The sequence below is a fragment of the Nematolebias whitei genome, chromosome 20, assembly GCF_014905685.2.
Source record: "Nematolebias whitei isolate Nwh7 chromosome 20, NemWhi1, whole genome shotgun sequence".
Taxonomy (NCBI): Eukaryota; Metazoa; Chordata; class Actinopteri; order Cyprinodontiformes; family Rivulidae; genus Nematolebias; species Nematolebias whitei.
The window spans coordinates 21,931,496-21,954,027 of record NC_056517.1 but is presented as its reverse complement, the minus strand read 5'-3'; the positions used below and the strand labels follow the sequence as shown (position 1 = coordinate 21,954,027).

At 39.3% G+C, this 22,532-nt stretch overlaps 2 protein-coding genes across 2 annotated transcripts; one reads left to right on the top strand and one right to left on the bottom strand.

Annotated features, from left to right (window-relative positions):
- Positions 1 to 2,215: 2,215 nt before the first annotated feature.
- Positions 2,216 to 5,828, bottom strand: rbis (ribosomal biogenesis factor). Its single transcript, XM_037693883.1, has 4 exons — positions 5,760 to 5,828; positions 2,831 to 2,946; positions 2,587 to 2,703; positions 2,216 to 2,513 (listed from the first exon to the last, which is right to left on the bottom strand). The coding sequence occupies exons 2-4, from the start codon at positions 2,939 to 2,941 to the stop codon at positions 2,445 to 2,447; spliced, it is 297 nt and encodes a 98-aa protein (XP_037549811.1). The 5' UTR covers positions 2,942 to 2,946; positions 5,760 to 5,828; the 3' UTR covers positions 2,216 to 2,444.
- Positions 5,829 to 7,461: 1,633 nt separating this feature from the next.
- LOC119426513 (carbonic anhydrase 1) lies at positions 7,462 to 15,037 on the top strand. Its single transcript, XM_037694076.1, has 7 exons — positions 7,462 to 7,583; positions 7,772 to 7,969; positions 8,968 to 9,086; positions 9,698 to 9,790; positions 9,885 to 9,947; positions 10,035 to 10,190; positions 13,751 to 15,037. The coding sequence occupies exons 1-7, from the start codon at positions 7,550 to 7,552 to the stop codon at positions 13,868 to 13,870; spliced, it is 783 nt and encodes a 260-aa protein (XP_037550004.1). The 5' UTR covers positions 7,462 to 7,549; the 3' UTR covers positions 13,871 to 15,037.
- The last annotated feature ends 7,495 nt before the right edge of the window (positions 15,038 to 22,532 follow it).

Below are 22,532 nucleotides of genomic sequence, written 5' to 3'. Positions count from 1 at the left end.
AAAGGATAAGAGGCCGCGCTCTTAAAGAGCAGCAGCTACGTGCACTCTGCCCATCTTTTGGATGACTGTATGGACATGTTCTCACTGTATCTCGGTACAATAATAAAGCTTATTCTGACTTTATTCTCGTAATTTTATGGCTTTTATTTTTGTTTTTTAATGTGGCCCTAAAGCTCCATCGGAGCACTGTTTGTGGGTTTCATTAAAAATATTTTCCACCACATGGCAGGTACGAGTGCAGGCTTTTCACTGAGTGTCACCTTGTAAGAACCGATAAGCTGTTTTTATTGTTCTTGGACGCTTTATGTTTAATTGATTCTTTCTGGGGAAAACAGATTAATTTTTAACGCTAAAAATGACATTTGTTCTCAAACTCATTTCAGATCATAACAGTAGGACTATATTTGCGATCGCTTTGTCAAGAGACGTTTCTGCTTTAAACTGCTGGAGAACATCTTTTGAATCTGATGGCCAAAAGCAGAATATGTATAAGGAACTGAATTAGTTTTTGCTTTCTTAGTGGTTACAGTGTTCCCCCAAAAATACATTTTGTAATAACATGACTGCATGTACCCAAGCCTCACTGGAACACGAACACAGAAGTGTAATCCGTGTCTCATTAGCCTGTTCATTGTTGTTATTCCATGTATAACGAGATGCACGTACACAACAGGGAGGAGAGCAGGCAAAGAAACCAGAATGTTGGGGGTACCATAATTAGTTTTACAATTATTTATTGTAAAAACTAAGCTTATTATCTTTTAGAGCTCATGTGTAGAACAGAAAAAACAACATCCAGGCTCCATCTTAAGGGTCTGCGAAGTATTTTTCTAGAGGATCGTGAAAACTGGGGTGAGTTCTGGCTCTGATAATTCCAAAAGTATCCTAATGAAACACGCTAAATAATAAAACAAGGACAAGAAAAAAACATCCATCAATTATCTTTACACGCTTTCCTTTTGGGTCGCCGAGGTCGTTGGTGCCCCGGTCCACTGTGCGAGAGGCGGGGTACACCCTGAAGCTCCAGTCCATCACAGGGACACAGAGACAAACGAGACAAACAACCATTCACTCTCTCACTCACACCTAGAGACAATTTAGAGTTACCAATCAGCCCAACATGCATGTTTTTGGTCAGTGGGAGGAAACCAGAGTACCCGGAGAAAACCCATGCATGCACGGAGAGAACATGCAAACTCCACCCAGAAAGGTCCCTGGACCAGGATTTGAACTGGGACAACCTGCTCACTGACAGGCAGCAGCTCTACAAACTACGCCACCGTGCTGCCAATAGGCCTGTCACGATAACACATTTTGCTGGGCGATTGTCTAAGAAATTATTGAGATAAAACGATATTGTTTGAAATTTGACAATAATTAGTAATTGTCAAATTTAAGAATGTTGTTTAATTTTTATGTAGTATCTTTTTTGACCACTGGATGGCAACTGAAGGATGGACAGTGAGGGAGCGAGCAGCGTGTCTCTTAAAGAAAAATGGGATGGAGGCCCCTTGACGTGACATGGGCTGTCTCTCCTTCCTGTTTTTTGGTTCTCAAAATGGCAGACACTCGGCGTGGTTTGAGCTCTTTAGCAAAGCGTTTTTCACACAAAGCTTTTAATTAAAAAAAAATCAGAAAACAAGTTTTCAGCTTCTTTTTGCAAAGAAAAACAACTTTTTACATAAAGACACAAGTTTCAACCGTGAATTTTGGAGTTTCGAAAAGAGAGAGGTCCCCCCCCCCCCACCCCGAGGTTGGCCTGTTAGCTTAGCTCGTAGATTAGCTTCTCAGCTTAGCTGCTTTTAACGATCCAAAAACATGACTTTGGCCGGTTAAAATATGGATTTTAAAGAGAAAGAAAGTGTCAGTGAAGAGCACCGGAGTTGAGCCTTTGTCAACCAGTGTCTTCAGTAGAGACACAAAGAAACGATAAAGCCGATAAATGAAAAGATTAATTTTAATTTAGCATGTGATTGATTTGTTTGTTTATTGCAACAAGCCTAGACATGATTTAACCTTTTTTATTGTTATCTATCTGGATGATTGAGCTTACAACCCTTTTTTCTTTAAACTATGTTTCAGAACAGTAAACAACAAGTCATATATAACAGCTCTCTTAGGTCAGTACATTTTGTTAAGTTTATTAGACAAAATGTGTGTTGGTTTTCCATTTGAAGACATCTTACTTTAAATATGGCATGCTATTTACTAATTATTTACAGTTAAAATAAAAATCTTTATTGGCAGAGTTGCCCAGAGAAAGCAAACACTTTGCACACAGAACAAGAACCATCTTCAAACAACTGTCTTGGTTGCAGTGAAGAGCTGGAGTTTGAACCTCATGTCATTTCTGCAGCTTTTTTTCTAGATCTGCTATTCTCATTCGATTTGAAACCAGAAGGTCCTTTGGAAGTAAAATGAGTCAATTGTTCCTTTTTGCTCCGTTAAAGCTGAGAGAACAGCTGAGCAGCGTTATCAACGTTTACTGGTTCCTTCGGTGGCTCTTTGACAACCTAAAGAGTCAAAACACATGCAATAATGTTTGAAAAAAAATAATGGAGTATGAAACTGAGTTTTCTCTTCTACCTGTGTTTGTTTCTTTGATTCAGGAGGAACAGACTTGGACACGTTCTTCACATCGTTCTGGACTTCTGTAAACATCTGATTCAGCTTCTCCACCTTGTCCTTTTTCACTGCATTAATCTGTCAAGACACAAATGATGCTAAAGTGAATCCAAACAGAGTTTTGCATCACACGTTGTGTTTGAAGAGAAGGTTAATGCATTCAGAATTCAGGAGAAAAATGTCAAAATGAAAAACAGAATCTTACATTTCTGAGAGCTGTTGTGACAGGTTTGGTTTTGGTCTTAATCTTCAAATGCTTGTTTGCCACTTGGAAGACGTTCTTCTGTTTTTTGCCTTTCTGCTTGTTCTTTGCCATGTTACCTGAAGGAAGGAAAGAGGGGAAATGTTTTCACTTTCACTATAAATACAAACAAAGCAAAAGAGTCCTGAGGTACATGCTATAAACAAGATTAATGTCTTGGTCAAAGTTCTCACTGACTGTGAATCTTTTTAGTTGATCACAACAGTAGCAGGTACTATGGAGTACAGTAGTCCCTTGTTTATCGTAGGGGTTTCCGTTCTCAGCCCCCCGGCAATAAGTGAAAAAACCTCAAAGTAGGAATAGTACAAGTATCAACGTTCATGCTCAATCATCCAGGCACCAAATCCAATTATTGATTTGGTGCCTGGATGATTGAGCGTGAACTTTGATGTCTTGAACCACTTTGGCTGTGGCTGCCTGCCTGGGAGGAGTCGACGGGGGACAGGACAGACTAGGGCTGGGCCATATCATACCGTTCACGATAATATCGGTAAAAAAAAGCTTGCCCGGGAAAAAAAATGATATCATGATATGCTAATTTCATGACGTAATGCGCCAGGACGCCCCGCCCCATTAACAGAACCGAGCGCGCTGCACGACCAAACCGAACTGCGCACGCCACCCCCCCCCCCTCCACCTGTCAGTACTGGTGTAATGCTAATTAGCTGCGCGCAATACTAGCTAGCTAAAATGCTAAAAACAAACAACGCACAGCTCAGCTGTCTCTCCATCCAGCTCTAAACTGCAGGTACAGACAGCTCAACTGTCTCTCCCTTCCCCCGCTCTAAGCTGCCACTCGTCTTTTTTTTCTCTCCCCACCCCACTCTGAGCTGCCAGTGCGTATAGGTGCGGGCTACGTCTCCCCCACTTTAAACTGCCTGTAGAAGCATGCGCAGCTCAGCTGTCTCTTGAATTCCACAATCCATGGACCAAGTACAGAGTCAGGTGATGAAAGACAGCATCAGAGAAATGAATCATTCCTGCAGGAACAGAGGAAGCTGAAACACCACAAGCTTCAGGGTCAGCTGATCACCTTGTTACAAGTTCTGGAAGTTATAGCTCATTTAAAGGCAACATATATTTTGTTGTAGGTTACATTTATGCTCAACAGATCTTAATTTTATTTAGTTATTTTGGGAAACTGCACCTGCACTTTAGTGTTTGTGGTGGATTTATTGATCTATATTTTGTGCAGACTTTTTCAATCTAAATAAAAGAAGGATCATTTTTATTTTTATACTTGGAGACTGAATACTTTACTAAATAAAGTAATTTCAGTAAAATTACCCCTTGTTTTTATAAAATTTATGTAATACTTCAAAACAACATGTTAAGTTAATTTTGTCAAATAACTATGATTTCTGTTTTTTTTTTAATATCACAAAATTTATCGTTATCGTCAGAATGCTCTGAAATATCACAATATTATATTTGAGCCATATCGCCCACCCCTAGGACAGCCCCCAGAAACCATCTTATCTCCAGCAAAGTGGTTGGTCCACTTAAGGAGTGTACTGCTTAGTGGGGAAACCGTTGACTTGGGACTCCTCAGACTGAAGAAGCCCTCTGGATAGAGGGCAAAACATCTCTACAAAAAAGAAACTGTCCAGATGACCGGACTGAGCATTATTGGAGTACAAGTGGTAGTTTATTTAAATATATAAACAATACTTCTAAACTATAAATGCTCTAAAAGAGCATGTCATGATCTCAGCTCTCTCTGCCATGGCTGCTCTCTGTGATTTGCCAGCGTTCTTGGCCACGCCCACTTCTCCACTGAAGAGCGGAGATCATGACATGATGCAGGACGGAGCTTCTCCCTGCACATGTGGGCTGCACACAGGTGCTAAATAATTTAAAATCTTTATTTGAAATTTTAAAAAAATCCATGCCAATCATGTGGCTCATCCATCAATCAGCCAATTGTGTGTCATGTCCAATCTTACTTTGAAAAACTGCGAAAGAGCGAGTCCGCGAAAGTCAAACCATGAAGTAGCGAGGGACTACTGTACTTCTAAGATTAACTATCACACAGTGGACATATGTACTGAGTTCAAACATATTATAGTTCTACATGTTTTCGGTAAACATCGGGACAATCCAGTCTAACAAGACTGACATGTAGCAGCATTGGGACAGAAAAAACAAACTGAGAATGTAGAGCAACAGTTGCTGCCTTCAAGCTCACACCATCCCCATGGATGTTCATGTATTTTTCAACAAAACATGGCAACAGCACATTCTGCTAAGATTTGCAAATAGAAGAACATGAAACTGCAATATCCTTGTTAAATATGCCAGCTTCTAACATCCCAACACATAAAACACCCCATGAACTGGCTGTGGGCGCTTAAAGGAATTCATCTGATGGCCAAATAAACCCTTTTGACCCGAATAATTGTGTTTGTGATTAATTGGAATCCTTTGTTTGGAAATTTTATATTGCGCACTTTGATCCTTCCTTGACAATATTTTGTGGGCTTCCCTCCTGCCTTCCTGTCCTGTTCCTCAAATAATTTTAAAGCAAAAAGAAAGTGACAACCACTACTTTTCTACATCAAGACAAGTTTGAAGAATGAATGAGAACAACAACAAACAAAAAGAAATAAACTGTTTGGTAACCCGAATGTTGACAACACTGCTACAAAGTTGTACAAAAATCAATACTAATACCAAACATGAAATGTATCTTAACTCAAAACCTTTCACAACCACATGAAAGTTGGGAGAAAATGTCACTTCGTTTTGTTTTACTTTAAGATATATAAATAAACTCCGAACAAACATTAATGTTTTTGAAAAATGCTTCATAAGTTAAAGTTTCATAAAATAAAATTGAAACGGTCACATTTTTAAGTAAAAGTATACAGACCTTTGATATAAGAAGTGGTTTCTATCCTCGTGAGCAACAAACGTATGCGTGCACAGCTTCGAAGATGTCGCGTTCAATAGATGTCACATCCGGTCTGACGAGACGCGCCGTTCTGGCCGCCATCTTGCTCAGGTCTCCCATCAAGTCATTGCATTTGTTTGGCTGTTTTGTCAGATGGTACATGTAGTAAATGTCAAATTTCTGCTGCATTCAAGTGTCATTTAATTTGAGCATATTTTCATAATTAAGATATAAGCTAAAAGACATTAAGTAGGTTCTTTTTTTTTTTTTTTGGCTGCTTCCTTCCTCAGGGATTGCCACAGCAAACTAACTCTAACAAAGACTTGGAAATTGTTTTTACACTGGATGCTTGTTCTGATGCAAACACAGACCACTGAGCTACCACAGCCCTCTGTGTGTCATCTATGGCACCCAGGGTAAGTCGATGGTGGGAGTAGCTCTTAAGGGCCTTGCTCACAGACCCAGAGTGGGGCAAATGAGGGTGGAGGCAGATGTGGGTGCTTCACCTTTCCCACCTACATTTTGACATTGTCGGTCTGGGGGTGTCGAACCCGCGACCTTCCAATCGCAAGCTCACCTTCTCTAACCTCTGCGCCTGCCTGAGCTCTGTCACTTACAGCAACTATTTACTATGAAGTTCTTAATTTATCCTGATGCATGCTCAATAATCCAGGTAGAAAGATCTAAAAAAGTTAAATCTGATCCTCAGGACATTAAAAAAAAAATGATTGAATGATGATGATGAAATGATGAAAAAAAAATTGAATGTCCAGAGGACCAGATTTAAGTTCTTAATTATTGATGGAAATACATTAAGGTATTCAAACTAATCAGGGTTTTGTTGTTAGGTTACACTTTGCTTAAAGGACACAATAATGTGACTTTTGACCTCGACGTCTTGTAGTTTCGTTCATCAACAGCAGGTGGCGCGACTACACCATAATATCAGTTTTCTCTGTAGGCAGAAGGAGCTTCATCCAGCAAAACGCAGCAAGCATTAAATATGTCATGCTGCAATGAGCTGCGGTGACCGCTGGGCCACGAATACCCCGCAAGGACTCTGAAGGTTTTGGAAAAGACGTGATGTTGTCCTAATAATCAGTGAATGAATGCAAATGTCTAAAACATGCTTCCTTGTGCGCATTTAGAGGACAGCTGCAAATACTTGCTCAGTGACGAGTTTTTCATTTGAACATTTTGATCTTGAGCTGTGACTGAAGTGAAATATGTCATTTTAAGAGCCATAAATAATAAATAAAGCAGGAATGTGGTATTTGTGTTTTCTAGTTGACATGATCTAATTTCTCTTGATTGACAAAGCTACCACTCTGAGCTGCATCTTTTTCAGCTGATTTTCATCTCAATATTCATTTTATATCATATTTATGTATTTTTTGGTGTGTGTGTGTGTGTGTGGGGGGGGGGGGGGGGGGGGTTCTATAACTATTAGGGCTAAATGAAATCTGGCCACCTCACACCGCCATCATTTTTTGCGTCTGTTGAGCAAATGGGCGAAAACTGGCAACGCGCATCTTGCAATGCCGCCTGTTAATTGGAGCATTGCGACCCGCACGGAGCGCAGGACTTTGACTGATTCTCTGCCAAACTCCTCCCGATCACTGAGGGCGGACATCATGTGTCGGACACCAGCCTGACGCGCACGGGGCGCCGTATATAAGCGCGGCAGCTGTCAGGTGGAGGACACTGGCTGCTCCGCGCTTTAGGAGATCACAGCTCTGCATAGATCCTGACAAGCAAACAAAAAAAAAATGTCTTCCTGTTGGGGATACGAAGCGTGTAACGGTGAGACGTTCACTGACACACGACGTGTGATCGCAGAGCTGCTGCATCACTGCATAACCACGGAGCGCTGCAGACATTTTATGCGCATTTGTGGTTTTACGCACGCATCCCTGGATGAATGCGCCTTTCGTTGCAATCAAGCATACATGAGCCCTCCAGTGATTTTCTCTTAATTTTGTGATTTCCAGGGCCAGACCAGTGGGTTCAGCAGTTCCCCGTTGCAAACGGACACCGTCAATCTCCCATTGACATCGTGCCGTCCGAAGCATCCTTCGACCCGAAGCTGAAGGCGCTCAGTCTGCAGTACGACCCCAAAACCTCCCTGGACATCCTCAACAACGGACATTCCTTCCAAGTGACCTTCGCAGATGACACCAACAGCTCAAGTGAGTGTTTCTGCAGCTCTCACAGAAATATAATAATGTTCTGCTACAGGATGCCTTTAGACTATGCTTTGAACAAATCTGTTTCTTTTTCTTTGAAATGTATTTTTAATGATTGACAACACACTTACAGAGAGAGGGGGGTGTTTATTCAGTGGACAGCAGGGATCCCATTGAAAAAAGGTGCACAAAGCATGCAAATTGTAATTGAATTGGTAATGTAGCCCCTGGTGACTGTTTCCCACGACAACTCTTTTATGTTGAAAGAAGAAAAAAAAGCTCCAGATAAAAAGAAAAAAACTTGAAATGAGTTTGTTTTTCCTCTTGAACTAAAATGGGTTTTGCTTCTTTAATCTTTCTCTCCATTCTTATTAATATCTGACTGTATTCTCATTCAGACATATTTCATTCCAGTTCACTGTGATTGTTACATAACGAAGACAATAAAGAATTGCTTTTAGTGGGAACTGAGTAACTCACATCATAAGCACTTTAAGTCATGCTAAATAAAGAAGCTGTCTGCAGGACATGACCATGCATCATGTTTGCTCAGTGGAAAAGATGAATGTTTTGTTGCTATAAAAAAAAAAAAAAAGAGAGAGACTTTTAAGGTCTATACTTTACATTTTCTTTTTTTTTCATTGCTGATGCTACTTATAGTCTCATGTCCTGTGTGTCATATGTGATAAATGCAACAGAGATAAAGCGATATAAGTAATTACCTGTTATTGTTCTCACCACTTTGTGACTATTTATAGCTCATGCAACGACCAAGGGAGGTAAAAAGTCCTTGGTTGTTTATTTTGACCTGGTTTTACGCAAGAGGAAATAAAATGAAATCATGCAGGAAGTGTTCATCCTATTTGTGTTGCTCTTGATCTTTGTTGCTCAAAATGACATTTCCTTTGTGTCTTTTAAGCTGCGCTGTAATCAAAGCGTCCCTCCGCTGACATGCTGAGCGTAGGCTGAACTGACTGCAGGTTCTTCTGCATGTTTTCCAGTTCTAACAAATGGACCGATCTCAGGCATCTACAGGCTCAAGCAGTTTCATCTTCACTGGGGTGCTAGTGATGAGAAGGGCTCCGAACATACTGTGGCTGGGAAAAAATACCCCGCCGAGGTAGGGATGCTCTGAAGTATTTCAACTATAATACTCTGACTGCAAGTTCATGACTAACTTTACCTATTTTGGGACAAAAGGATACACTTTTGGCTATCACTATTTGACCAAAAGTGTTGAAAATGAAAAAGTTATCAATTCCAACCAGTTCCCCAGATGATTTCATGGCCTGACATTTAATTTTTATTCAGGTGTTTTATTTCCTAACATGATTTATAGCTTACCTCCACCACGATCCGATCCAGCTGTTCTTGGCTTCCTGTTTTATTTGTATTGAAGGTGATTATCTTTAGAGAGGGGGTGAAACTGGTTTAGAAACAATATGTGGCAACTTTTCTGAGGCATTAGTTAGGTTTTTTGCTCCTAAATTAACAAGACCTCTATCTTGACTTGACAGGAAGACAGCATTTTAGTTGCTCTTTTCTCAATTTTGATTACAATCATTTAGATTAATACACATTAAAGCACAAATTTTATAACATATTTTTAAGCTATTAATTTGTTTTTTCTATCCCGTACTCCATATCATCAACAAATATATTGAAACCGCAGGGTCTTTGTGTTTCTCAAATCAGGACCATGTAAAAATGTTTTTATGTCATTGTTTCCAGCTCCATCTGGTGCACTGGAACACCAAATATGGAAGCTTCAACGAAGCTGCCAGTAAACCCGACGGCCTCGCTGTTGTTGGCGTCTTCTTGACCGTAAGCAGCAACTGGAGCATAGTTTCTGTGTGGCATCGAAGCATTAATAAATAATAATTCCATCGGCAATGTATGACCTTTTGTTGTCTTTCAGATTGGTGCTAACAATGCAAACCTCCAGAAACTCATTGATTCATTTGCTGCAATAAAGACCAAAGTATGTACCCGTGCCACCTGCATTCTATTCTGTTGCATGCATGATAAGAATTTAAACAATATATTTGACACGTTGTGTTGTTTTCAGGGCAAGCAGACTTCTTTTGCTAACTTCAACCCTGCTACTTTGCTACCTGGTTGCCTTGACTACTGGACTTATGATGGTTCTCTGACTACACCGCCCCTCTTGGAGAGTGTGACCTGGATAGTCTGCAAAGAGCCAATCAGCATCAGCTCTGAACAGGTATTCTCTACTTTCAGTCAATTCTTCATAGCACAGACTGGCTGCGTTCCCAGAGAAAAGTCCTGTGTGCAAATTCTAATTTAAATCCAAGTCAAGGGCCTAATTGTTGGAGGTAACATTGCTGCTGAAGTGAGACAAAGAAGCTGCTTGTAATGGGACGAAATGCAGTACAGGTCCCCCATTTTACTTTCAAAGAATCGAGAAAGAAAAGTCATTAAGAGTTCACTTGGACGCTTTTGGCTTCCAGCAGTTTCAATGAGTCAGCAGGAACTATTCAACCCACACATCCATCAAAGGCTGCAAGCAATGAGACTTGGCTGCAGTCAGTGTGTGATTCTGCAACTTTCAAAGTAAACATCATACCTGCACGTGTTATCATGCCTGGAACAAAATGCCGTAATTAAAATGGGCATTTAACTGATGACTGGAATTAAACATAAACAACCAGTAAGCGGGTTTGTCCTGGCTAACAGCTTTTAGTCATGTGAAAATGAACCCTGCATGTGCAGGTCTTAATTTTATGGCTGTGATTGAGTATTTGTAAAGTAAACATGTAGGAGGTGCAGACACAACCTTTAGACCTGGTGCTAGCTCAGTCTGGGTCAGCAGTTTCAGACACAGCATTGATTTCCCATTTTAAGCAGTTCATCGTGAGGAACTGCATCCGTCATATGAATTCTTTATGTTTTCGTTAATAAGCTCAACTCTACTGTACAAAGTGCATTAGACACACGTGGCTCAAGCTTTGTAATGATCCTGTTGGTGAATTAATCATTAGTCGGGGTTAATGGTAAATCTCTTAAATAGGTCATCTGACAACATCCTGTGAGTGGCTGTCCTTGGTATGCCTTACTAAAATGATTAGTTTTAAAATGTACAGTATTACTGTGATTCGCCAAATTTAAAATAATAATGTGAAGCTACTAATGTAATATTGAACCTAATTTAATTGAGCTCGTTAGCGTAAATAAAATAAAATAAACAAATAAATAAAAAACACAAAGAATCAGACGATTTACCACAGTGCTAACACAAATGAATCTATTTCAACACCCAGAACTGAAATTTTAATTTTTGTTGTTTCTTACACTGCAATGTCAGCCAGTTATTGCATTTTTTTTTAAAAAAACATTTTGTTTGCTTGTTTGTTTTGATTTTGATCTCTTACCATCGGGGAGGCGTTACAGGAGCCTCCACTCCCACACCGACAGACTCTGAAAGAGCTTTTGTCTCAAGGCTGTAACATTATTGAACTCATCAGTCACTTTCATAACATCACCTTAAATACACATACTTTGTTCTTAATGTTGAAATATTCATCATATCTGTGTATTTTGTACAGTCTAATACTGCACTACATGCATTGTATTATTTCACAATACATATTTCACTTTCATTCACTCTGTATATTCGGGTATATACATATATGCATCTCTAAACACATATACTGTATTCTTATCCAACATTTATACTGTAAATAATAACTCCACTGGCCTCTGTTCTCCATACTCATTCCGAGCACTTTTTCTGTAAATTATTGGTAGTAATACTGTATTTTGCACTTCTGGTTAGATGCTAACTGCATTTCATTATACCTGTACTCTGCACAACGACAATACAGTTGATTTGAATCTAATCTAATTTTAAGGAAATCAAGTCAGAAGAAGACACTCCAACATCTGATTAGCTTAGATGCTAGCAACTTAAACACTTAATGAGGTATCTCACTGGGTTGGGCTTGTTGGAGACTAGATGACAAAGAGATTGACATTTATCTTTAATTTTTTGACTTGTGATTTGTGAGTATTTGCAATAAGTGACCAACAAGCCACATTTTAAATGGTTAGAGTGAAAATCACAGACTAGTTTTCTGTGCACAGCTTACAAAACAATTCAGTTTTGTCAAGAATTCACTTGGCTGTGTGAATAATTTTGTTGTCCACTATCAGCCACCCTAAAATTTATTATTTAATTCACTAGAGTAGACTTTTAAAGGAATATGAGCAGATTAGATATTTTAATAATCATTAATTATCATCAGGGTGGTTTGTAGACCCCTGTGCAGGAGTCAAAATACAACTTTAGTTCTCATGAGAGATGCTTCAATCAGCTCTGCAACTATTTTGACAGAAAATACTTTGCATAAACATTTGTCAGTTAAAACTCAACAACAGGAGTGTGTATACCTCTGCAGCTTACTCAAGGAAGTTGAGAGCCACTCCAAAACAGCAAAACAGTTTGGAGATTTGACCATTTGAACCATGTTTGTCAACTCATCCCAGCTCATTGAGATCAGAATCAAAATAAGCTTTATTATTATAGTACCAAAATACAGTGAAATTATACATACGAAACATCTTTATCATAAAATAATAAAATATTAATCACTACAGTTTGATGTTTTAACCAAAACTGTGGCATGTTAATCTCACCAATACAAAAAGTCGAAGAAACAATTTTAGTATAAAAAAATGTTGGCATTATACGCATGATTTTAACCATTTTGTCACATAACTGGCATATGTTCTTTTAAACTTGGCGGGGTCAAAGTGAAACAGGAAGTGACATCAAAGGAGGAACTCCCTATTTTTTTTAACTGAAACAAGATTTTAACTTTAACTCATCTTCGTCTCTCTCTGATATGAATAATCAAAAGTAATATCAGATTCTTCTCTACTGTCGTTAGCCATCGTAGCTATGCTTCGTTTACACGCAGACATTCCCCTTTGACATCACTTCCTGTTACTGCTCATGCAAACATCTCAACAACCGTTCTTCTCTCTCTCTCTATATATATATATATATTTTTTTTTTTTATTAATTAATTTATTTTTTACAATACATCATTAATGTTATCTTTCCAAACATGCCTTCATATTTTTAAATAATTTGATGTCACAGGCCCTTTAAAACTGCGTTTTCCACCAAAAATTGTGTTATTGAGAATTGTAAACACGTTGGTAGCTGGATTTTCTGAATGGATTATACACTAAAACTATTTGTTTTTAACAAATTACAAAATAGCTGTATATTTGTTATATAGATTTGTACCATTACTCTTGTTTCTCCTGGCTAGAAAGTGAATTTGTCTAAATACCAGTAAACTAATTTTGTCGCCAGTGGATTTCTCTAAATTATTCATTCATTCAACCTTTATTTAAACAGGTTAATCCCATTGAGCCTCGGGGACTCATTTACAAGAGAGACCTGCTTTTAACAAACAGTGATGACAACAGTGGGCAACAAAGACAATAATAATCACAAAAGATGCGTACAAATTGAGAATTGTTTTAACAAGTTAAAATAAAATGGTATTTAAAAGAAAAAGTAACAACAACAACAACAACAAAAAGCTAGGTTGTAGGTTGTAGGGCGATGTAGAAAACTAAAAACAAGAACATGTCTGCATTGGTTTTTCCCAGGAACTTAACGGTTGTTTAAAGCCACTTAGAGTGGTCAAGGTTTATTAAAATTAACATCAGTATTAGTATATTTGTGTTTTGTGAAAGAGACTCACAGGAAGCCTGCACTCACTGCCATCCTCTCCTCTCGTTTCACAGATGGCCAGTTTCCGCACCCTCCTCTTCTCTGCCGATGGTGAGGCCGAGCAAAGCATGGTGGACAACTACCGTCCTCCTCAGCCGCTCAGGGGTCGCCTTGTCCGTGCTTCCTTCCAGTAGTGACCCATCCCCCTCTTTTGACCTTTATAGACCAGTTGCCCTCTCCTTCCCTTCCCCCTCAGAATAATCTCTTTTACAGCAAACCACGAAGCACACGTTTCTGTCCACATTCAAAATAAGCTACGTTACTGTCTAATTTAGCACCATTTGCACGCCGTGTGTGTAATATGCAAGCAATCATCAGTCATAGTTCATTTGAAAGATAAATAATGGGGACTGCGTTAGACAGCAGTTAACGGTGCTATGGCTGAACCGAAAGCACAAGCAGTACAGTTGCAGTACACAGGGGAAGATTAAGCTATATTATCATTTGTGAATGGTGGTGGTGGTGGTGGGGGGGGGGGGGGGTGTAAGGTGCCAGTAGTGTACAAACATGGACACACAGGACACTCCTGCTGCCAGCCTGTCTGTAATCTCTGACCGACTGCCTGCCTCTGCACCACAGCAGCTTAATAAAAAGCTTCAGCTGCCTTTATAGCAAGAGATTGACTCCGACCCCCACCACCACCACCACCACCACCACCACCACCACCAATACACATCCACAAAATGCCCATGGCACTGACCTGCTTATTGATCCAACATATACAGCAGTGGAAGGGCATCCGGACAGACCGAATCATGATGGTGACTTACATTTCTGCCTCTACACTCGAATCTCTGTTTTTATATTATGAACTGCCTTTAAAACCTGAGTCTTAAGTGATTCCTAAATGATACAAAAGCTTCCATTCCTCTCGTAGTCCTGATAATATAGTAGAGTACCATTTTTTAAATAAAGTTAAATATTTAAATCAAAATGCGTTCAGTGCTAAAGCTTATAATGCACAACATTCTTACGGGCACCGCCATAGTGGCTGAGGCACAAAGCCATAAAAATATAAATATAATATTTATACTCTTTTGGAGGGGCAAGCAAAATAACATCCTGCTGAATTCAGATGTCTTCTGTGGGACACTGAGTAAAAAGAGACTCCTGAGACATCTGAGTGTAGCATTTCAGATGAGATGTTTCTCCAGAAAGATTATATTTTGAAAATATAAACACATGTACGTATAATATATTTTTTAAAATGCCTTTTGCAAATCAATACTGGGGCTGTAGGAGTTTATTATTCTATTGTATTTTGTGTGTGGACATGTAATGACTGAATAAATGTATTTTATGATTAACCTGTGCCCTCATGTTTGTGTGTTTACTCTTGTTTTTTCTGAATTTTTCCAAGTCATAACTCACATATTATTCCAATCTTTTAGACTACAAGTCTTTTATTATTATTATTATTATTATTATTATTATTATCACCTTAAATATGAAACACAAAAAACAAAAATAAGATGGAGTTTAGACTAATGTGCAAGATAGTTTCCTATATTTTGTTTTGGCACTTTTAGCCAAATGATTTGACAAAATAACCACAAGATCTTATTGAACCTGAAAATAAATTGTGTTTCTGAACAGCTGCGTTTAAAATTTAGACTTGATGGATGTGAATGGAGACACGCTTTGAGCCTTCAATGGGTTTATGATGTTTTGATGTTCAGTGGAAGGATTATTTTTGAACTTCCTGTGTATATTTCTACATATAAACAGTATTGTCTGATGTTATGTTGATTTAAATCATTAGGTAGTGACATAAGTGAACACAAAAAAGTACCCATAAAATTGAGTTTTAATGGTAGCAAGATTAGCTTAAAATATCAAGGCTAAAAAAACTTAAAACATATCTAAATTTTAATAACTAATTTGCCATTATTCTCCAGTATATGCTAAGGTATGGTAACCAATCTCAGTGTATCAAAGCAGTGGTTTAGATCTTTTGAAGTGAAAGTCTGTGGAAAAGTTATAAATGATTGATACCTTTTCATTCATTCATTCAAAACATGAATAATGTCAAACTCTGCTAAAAGAACATAGCTCCCTATGCAATGTGTGACGTCAGCAAGTACCTGGATTCAGGGCAAAAAGAACTTGGAGTACATTATACAATTACCGCTGTAGTCATGGTTTGCACCAATAAAAAAAACAGCAGAAAAATAGTATCTAAGAAGTTTTGTTACGGTACTGGCAAAAGTGATGACCAATATGCTGACAAGCCTAATATGTAAGGTATTTGGTTCTTTCTGTTTCCAAAGCCGATCACTCTGAGGGAGAAATGTGGATGGATTTGACTCTGCGGCCGAGTTGGCTTTGCCCAGTCAAATGTAAATAAAAATACTTACTGGGGTACATCTAAGTGGCAGGATAATACTTTGTATTTATAAAATACTAGAGATTTAAAGAACATTTTCCCTTTTGAAAAACAAAGTAAAATTACTGATCGCTAACAGCTAACGGCTAACACTGGCTAACAAAGTAAAATGAAAGAAACAGCTAGCAAAACCATTCGTCATCCTGCCGCCAAAAACCTGTGCAGCCAGCGCTTGAGCTGTGTATTGATCTATGCTTCAATGTATTCCAAGTCAATTTTGGCCCTGAAGACATCATTTTCCTTTAAGTTGACATGGACAATGACATTGGATGTAGCCATTTTGCATTCAGTCTGCCGCATTGTTTATCACTGCGACATCCAGGACTTTGGAGATTCCCCACAATTCTTGTGACGTCATCCCTGATCAACACTAGTCTCAGTTTAACCAAACTCGTGTCATTTAGGGGCCGTTTACACGGCACGTATTTTGAGTGCATCCGCAGCTTTCTCTCTGCGGTTCTGCTGATCATTTACACGACACCAGTGGCCCCCCTCTTTGAATCCGGAGGTTTCTGAACCCACCTTCCAGAGTGGAGGTTTTTCGCTGACCACCCGCTGATAATGTAAACATCTCTCGCTGAGGCTTTGTGTTAAACCACATGCGCGCACGCACGCGCGGACAGACGCAATATTTCTATCAACATGGCGGCGGACACAGTGCTTTCAGAATGACTGATGGAATATATTTTTAATCTCGTAGTTAATCTACGTCAGATTCCAGGTGCTGTGACCAACATCTGTGTTGGAAGATTTACCTGCTGTAAAACAGCTACTGATTATCACGGAGTAAAGTCCGACATCGTCGACTCGGTTCTGGTCCACTCAGCGACCGGTGTGGAGCTGTTAGACGAAGCGGTCCTGCTTGGTGTCAAATCTGTCGACTCTTATCCAAAATCCAGCTTTAACTTCTTGTTACGTTGTTGTTAGCTGAGCTGTTTAGCTCACAGGAAAGGCGCGTGCCACATGTGCATTAGGTAAAGGTACAAAATTCACAGCGCCATCTAATGACCCGGCATGGTAACTACAGCGGATTCGGGAGAGCGGGGGGGTGGGGATTCCTTCGGATGCATGTAAACCCAAAATCCGACCGTGTCAACGCGGATCTTTTCCTCTAATTAACATACGAAAAAACCTACGTTTCCCCCCATCGTGTCCGTGTAAATAGGGCCTTAAAGAGGTGCCCCAACAGGTAAGATACTATTTGCTCACAATGAACACGAAGCACATTTTCCTCATATTAGTTATTACTGTGTATCATGCTTAATGGTCTGTAGTTGCTTTAGTAAACTAATATCTGTCCATTGAAGAAGAGCAAAAAGCACAGAAAGAAAAACGTGTAGCATTCATTAAAGTATAGAAACTGAAAATGCAAAATAGAAACATTTGAATTTGAGCATAACTTTAATAAAAAAATAAAAAAACTACTTTGTACTTTTTCATGTTTTAGGCCATGTTCTACAAGATCTAGTAGTTGTAATCTTAGAAGAAAAAAAAGTGAACATTTGACAAGCAGGTATAAAAGTACATATTTTTACTATATCCTGATGCATGCTCAATAATCCAGGTTGAAAAATCTAACAAGGTTAAGTCAAGTCATCTGGAGTCTTCTTTGTTGAAATGTCAGTCTGACTTCTTCAGTTTGAAACCCTGCAAGAAAACTCAGTCTTATAAATAGCTCCTTGTCATAGTGGACCAACCAGTTTGCTGCTGACAGCCAGAACTATGCTCACATGCAAAAGTAGGATTATCAGCCTCACAATAGATCGTTAGAGCCACAACAGCCCCAAGGGTCATCAGTGCCCAGATAGCCACTTACTATTCACAAGGGGTTGAGTGATGCTAGCAATAACAGTAAAGGCTCCAGTATACTGCCGCGTATGTGTAAGGATGTTAGTTTTCTGTGGCCCGGTGTGTCTGTTTCCCTCGTGCTCCTCATTAGTTCCATTGTTGCCACCTGTGTCTCGTCCCAGCTGTTTGTCATCATGTCTCGTCTTCTCCTTGTATTTAAGTCTCCCTATTCTGTCTTGTCCTTGGTCGGGTCGTCTTGGTTGGGTGTGCTTCCTTGGGTCTCCTGGGTCTCTCCTTTTCTTCCTGGTTCCTCGAGTTCCTCGTGTCTCCTGAGTTCCCCGTGCCTCCCTCCTTGTTTATGTGGGTTTTGCTGCCCCGTCAGCATATTTGTTTTGTACTTTTTATTTGTCATTGAGTACCTGTTTTTGTGTATCTGCCGAGTTGGGTCCCTGTTCTGCACTCTGGGTTCACTCCAACCACAAATCCTAACAGTATGTCCGTTCACGCGTACGTACGCGTGTACTGTACGCAGAGGGTTCAAACATTATACTCCAGCGTACACCCAGAGCAGCTGCAGAGCAGCTTCACAGACAAGGGGTGTTTACCTTCGGGACAAATTGAGGTCGCCGATTGGTCATTTGCTGACACGCCTACTGGATTGATTGAAAGAGTGACCGCTGGTATGATGGCCACAGAGTCCTGGCCAGATGATGTTGCTCTTCTGTGCTGGGACATCCTTTTGGCCAGTGGCTGCTAAGTTTCCCCAGTGTATAACTGATCTTGCTGGTATGATGGCCACAGAGTCCTGGCCTGATGATGTTGCTCTTCTGTGCTGGGACATCCTTTTGGCCAGTGGCTGCTAAGTTTCCCCAGTGTATAACTGATCGTATCTTTGAATACTTTCTCTCAATTAACTGGAGCTGCTTCTCAATGCTGTAATTTCACTTCAAACTCTTTCTTGTAATTTAACTTTCTCAAGTGAAAATTCAGAACTATTAAAGAGGACATGCCTGCAAACATATATGAAAAATGGTTTATTCATCATTATCATGTATGCAGATGCTACTGCTTTGTGTAATGAAGATTTTAATCAGCAAAGTTATTTCACACACTGTAAAAATCAGACCAACTCATAACTCCTCACCTCACTTGCAAACACTCAGTAAGATGAGCTCCTGAATGTTTTTTCTTCTTACTAACAAGACATACTATGTGTTTTTTTCTTCTTACTAATAAGGCGTGTGACTGTTTGTGCAGGATCAGTAGGCTTAATCACACCAAGCCCAGAATGGGGCTGAACGTTGTACTCCAAAGTGATGACAGCCTAACCTTATGCACTCTTAAGATGTCCATTCAAAAATGAGCTACTGACTGCTGTAGTGGGTTTTTTTTTTTTCAACCTTTATTTATACAGGTTAGTTCCCATTGAGCCTCGGGGCCTCTTTACAAGAGAGACCTGTTCTTATCTATAAGCCAGACTTAACTTTTGTACTATATTAACACATAAATCTAGAAGAAAGCGTGCGTGGAGTCGCATGTGATTTGTACTGGGGCCATGTGAAACATTCATTCAGTAGCCCAAACCAGTTTTTCCTGAACGACACACAAATAAAATCAGTTAAATTCAACAAACTAGTTTGTTGGTACAAGTGATCATTTAATCACCCTTTTTATGTTTTAGTGTTTTTACCGGAAAATGATCGGCTTTCTACGGGTTTCTTGTTACTATTGCTACACCTGTCCGACAGGTTTTACCATTACTACTTGAACATGTTTTTACCTGGAATTGACCCACTCAGCTATGGTTTTCTTGTTACTATTGCCACACCTTTCCAACATGTTTCATCATTGCTAAAATGTTTTTTTTTTCTTCCTGGAATTGCCATCTCTGGTTTGGCTTTCTTGTTATTAAGGATGCACTTGTCCAACAGGTTTTACTATTACTACTAAAATGTGTTAAAAACATAAATTAGGATATATTAGTTTAGGCTAAACATGGGAAAACTTGCTTTAATGACAGCTACAGAGAAGTATTCTGATATTTTGAAACTTGGATTATCTGTCTAATAAAAAAAAGTTTTAGTCCTGTCATGATTCAAATATTCTATTATATACAACAGTCCAGTTTTCATTTGTATTTCAAGTGTTTTTACACAATCTTACTGTTTTTTACTCTGTGTTGAATGAAATCCCCAATTCCCCCACAAATCCCATTCTAGTGCAAAGGCTAAAAGCTCAAAAGTAATGGGAAACTGGTTTGCAGGCACACTTTGGTAAAAACTGGCTTTCAGAAAACCAGTCAAATCATGAAACTGTAAGAAATTGCACCTCTCACTCTGACATAGATTTGTGGAATGGATGTTTTTAATTAAAAATTTTCTATAAAATCACAACAGATAAAGTTTTCTCATGAGTATGATAACTTGAAAAACAAGTGAGGTACCCACTTCCATTTTGGTGTCACTACATCTAAGTGTACGAAAGTCGCAATCGAAAAAATCTCACTCTGTCCTCTGCATCCTCTGTCCTCACTCCAACTACCTTCATGTCCTCTCTAACTGCATCCATATATCTCATCTTTGTCTTTTTCCTGGCAGCTGCATTTCTAACATCCTTCTATCAATATACCCACTGTCCCTCCTCTGGACATGTCCAAACCCTCTCCAACTTTATCTCCCAGTTTTTCAACCTGTGCTGTACCTCTGATGATCTCATTCTTAATCTTATCCATCCTTGTCACTCCTAAGGAGAACCTCAACATCTTCATTCCCACCACTTCCAGTTGTTTCTCCTGTCTTTTTTTCCATGTCTCTTTTTCCAGACCATTTAACATAGCTGGTCACACCACTGTCTTATAAACTTTTCCTTTGACCTTTGTTTACACCCTTTTGTCGCAAATCATTCCTGAAACTTTTTTCCATCCACTCCATCCTGCCTGGACTATCTTTTTTTCACCTCTTTCCCACACTCCCCATTTTCCTGGACTGTGGACCCCAAGTACTTGAAGTCCTGCACCTTTGCGACCTCTGCTCCTTGTAGCCTCAATGTTCCACCGGCCTCCCTCTCATTCACACACATGTTCTCTGTCTTACGGCTGACTTTCATTCCTCTTCAATCAAGTGCATACCTCCACCTCTCAAAGTTCTCTTCCGCCTGTTCCCTGTTCTAACCACAGATCACAATGTCATCTGCAAACATCATCGTCCATATGGGTTCCTGCCTGACCTCGTCTGTTAGTCAGTCCATCACCAGAGGAAACAAGAAGGGGCTCAGAACCGATCCTTGATGCACTCCCACCTCCACCTTGAAGCTATCAGTCTCGAGTACACTTGTCTTCACACACTTGACACTTGTCTGCACTGCACAAGCTAAGCAAACACACAAACAAACAAGCAAACAAACAAAAAATAAATAAATAAAAACCAATCTTTATTCTTATTCACAGAGTAATTTATACCCATTTGAATATATTGCACCATAAGCATTAAGGTTTACTTGCTGTCCCTTTTCAATTCCAGTCCAGAAAAACATTCATCAATGAAACCCTCAGGGACAGGGGACATTATTTCAGCCTGTTTACCTGCTTTCACAAGTTATATCAGGCACACGACGCATAAACTACAGTTGTCTTAAGTTCTAACAATAGTAATGAAAATGAGTCAATGTTTTGTCTAAAAATCAATGATTCTGTTATGTACTAGAAAAAAAAACATTTGGGGGATTTATAATTCAAATATTGGTTATTTCTTTATATCATATATATTTATGATAGTTTAGAAACTAACCATAAGGCTGCCAGATGGATGGACGGAGGGTATTTCCATTTCCCCGCTGCTCTGCAATGTGTGATAACAAATCCTTATCTATTAATTAGTTTACTGGCCATAAAAATGAAGCTTGTGATTGTCTACTGATTGCAAGAAGTAAGCCTAACACCTTATATTCGAATACATTTTTCCAACTTGTGAACTGTTTTCTTTGAGACTATTGCTTACAATGGAATGTGCCATTATAGTCCCAACTTTTTAAGTGCAGGGTATTAAAATGAAAACACACTAAAACCTTTGCACCAACCAGACTCAATGCCTCTGCAAAACCAAGGCATGATGTCTTGGCAACTTCTCGTAAAAAATCCCAATAAGATAAAGTCTTGGTATTGTATCATGCTGATGCTGGAATATTAAAAATAATTGTCTGTATTCACATTTGACCCCTGTATGGTGTTATTTATTGCAAGCTTCTGCTTGATAGCTCAACTTTGCCTTTTGTTTTGCCTCTTTTCATTTCCGTTGGTGCTATGACAGCTGGGTTGGAGGAAAGGTCCTGCTGGGTGCCGTCATGTAACACAGATGTGACCACGTTTCACCTGCTTCAACACAAGTTTTCATGCACTGGTGAGGCTGCAGCCTAATAAACATGTCGTCTAGTCCTTTAGTCTGCAGTCCACAAAGTCAGGAACTTTAGTTTCATTATGGATAAATATACTGGACCTACTACAAGCTACACATGAGTCAACAGTTGCATTTGGATCCTCAAATGAATTTTAATTTTACATGAATTACATAAAAATTAGACACACAAGCATGTTAGAAAATCTTTCTGAAAAGTCATGACCAGTGTTT

What these genes read in the sequence shown, in the direction of transcription:
- rbis (XM_037693883.1), bottom strand. Translation starts at nt 2,941, where the DNA reads ATGGCAAAGAACAAGCAGAAAGGCAAAAAACAGAAGAACGTCTTCCAA. An exon ending in TCACAACAGCTCTCAGAAAT is followed by an intron (nt 2,704 to 2,830) that starts GTAAGATTCTGT and finishes GTGTCTTGACAG; the next exon opens with ATTAATGCAGTGAAAAAGGA. An exon ending in AATCAAAGAAACAAACACAG is followed by an intron (nt 2,514 to 2,586) that starts GTAGAAGAGAAA and finishes TTGACTCTTTAG; the next exon opens with GTTGTCAAAGAGCCACCGAA.
- LOC119426513 (XM_037694076.1), top strand. Translation starts at nt 7,550, where the DNA reads ATGTCTTCCTGTTGGGGATACGAAGCGTGTAACG. An exon ending in GGAAAAAATACCCCGCCGAG is followed by an intron (nt 9,087 to 9,697) that starts GTAGGGATGCTC and finishes CATTGTTTCCAG; the next exon opens with CTCCATCTGGTGCACTGGAA. An exon ending in TTGTTGGCGTCTTCTTGACC is followed by an intron (nt 9,791 to 9,884) that starts GTAAGCAGCAAC and finishes GTTGTCTTTCAG; the next exon opens with ATTGGTGCTAACAATGCAAA.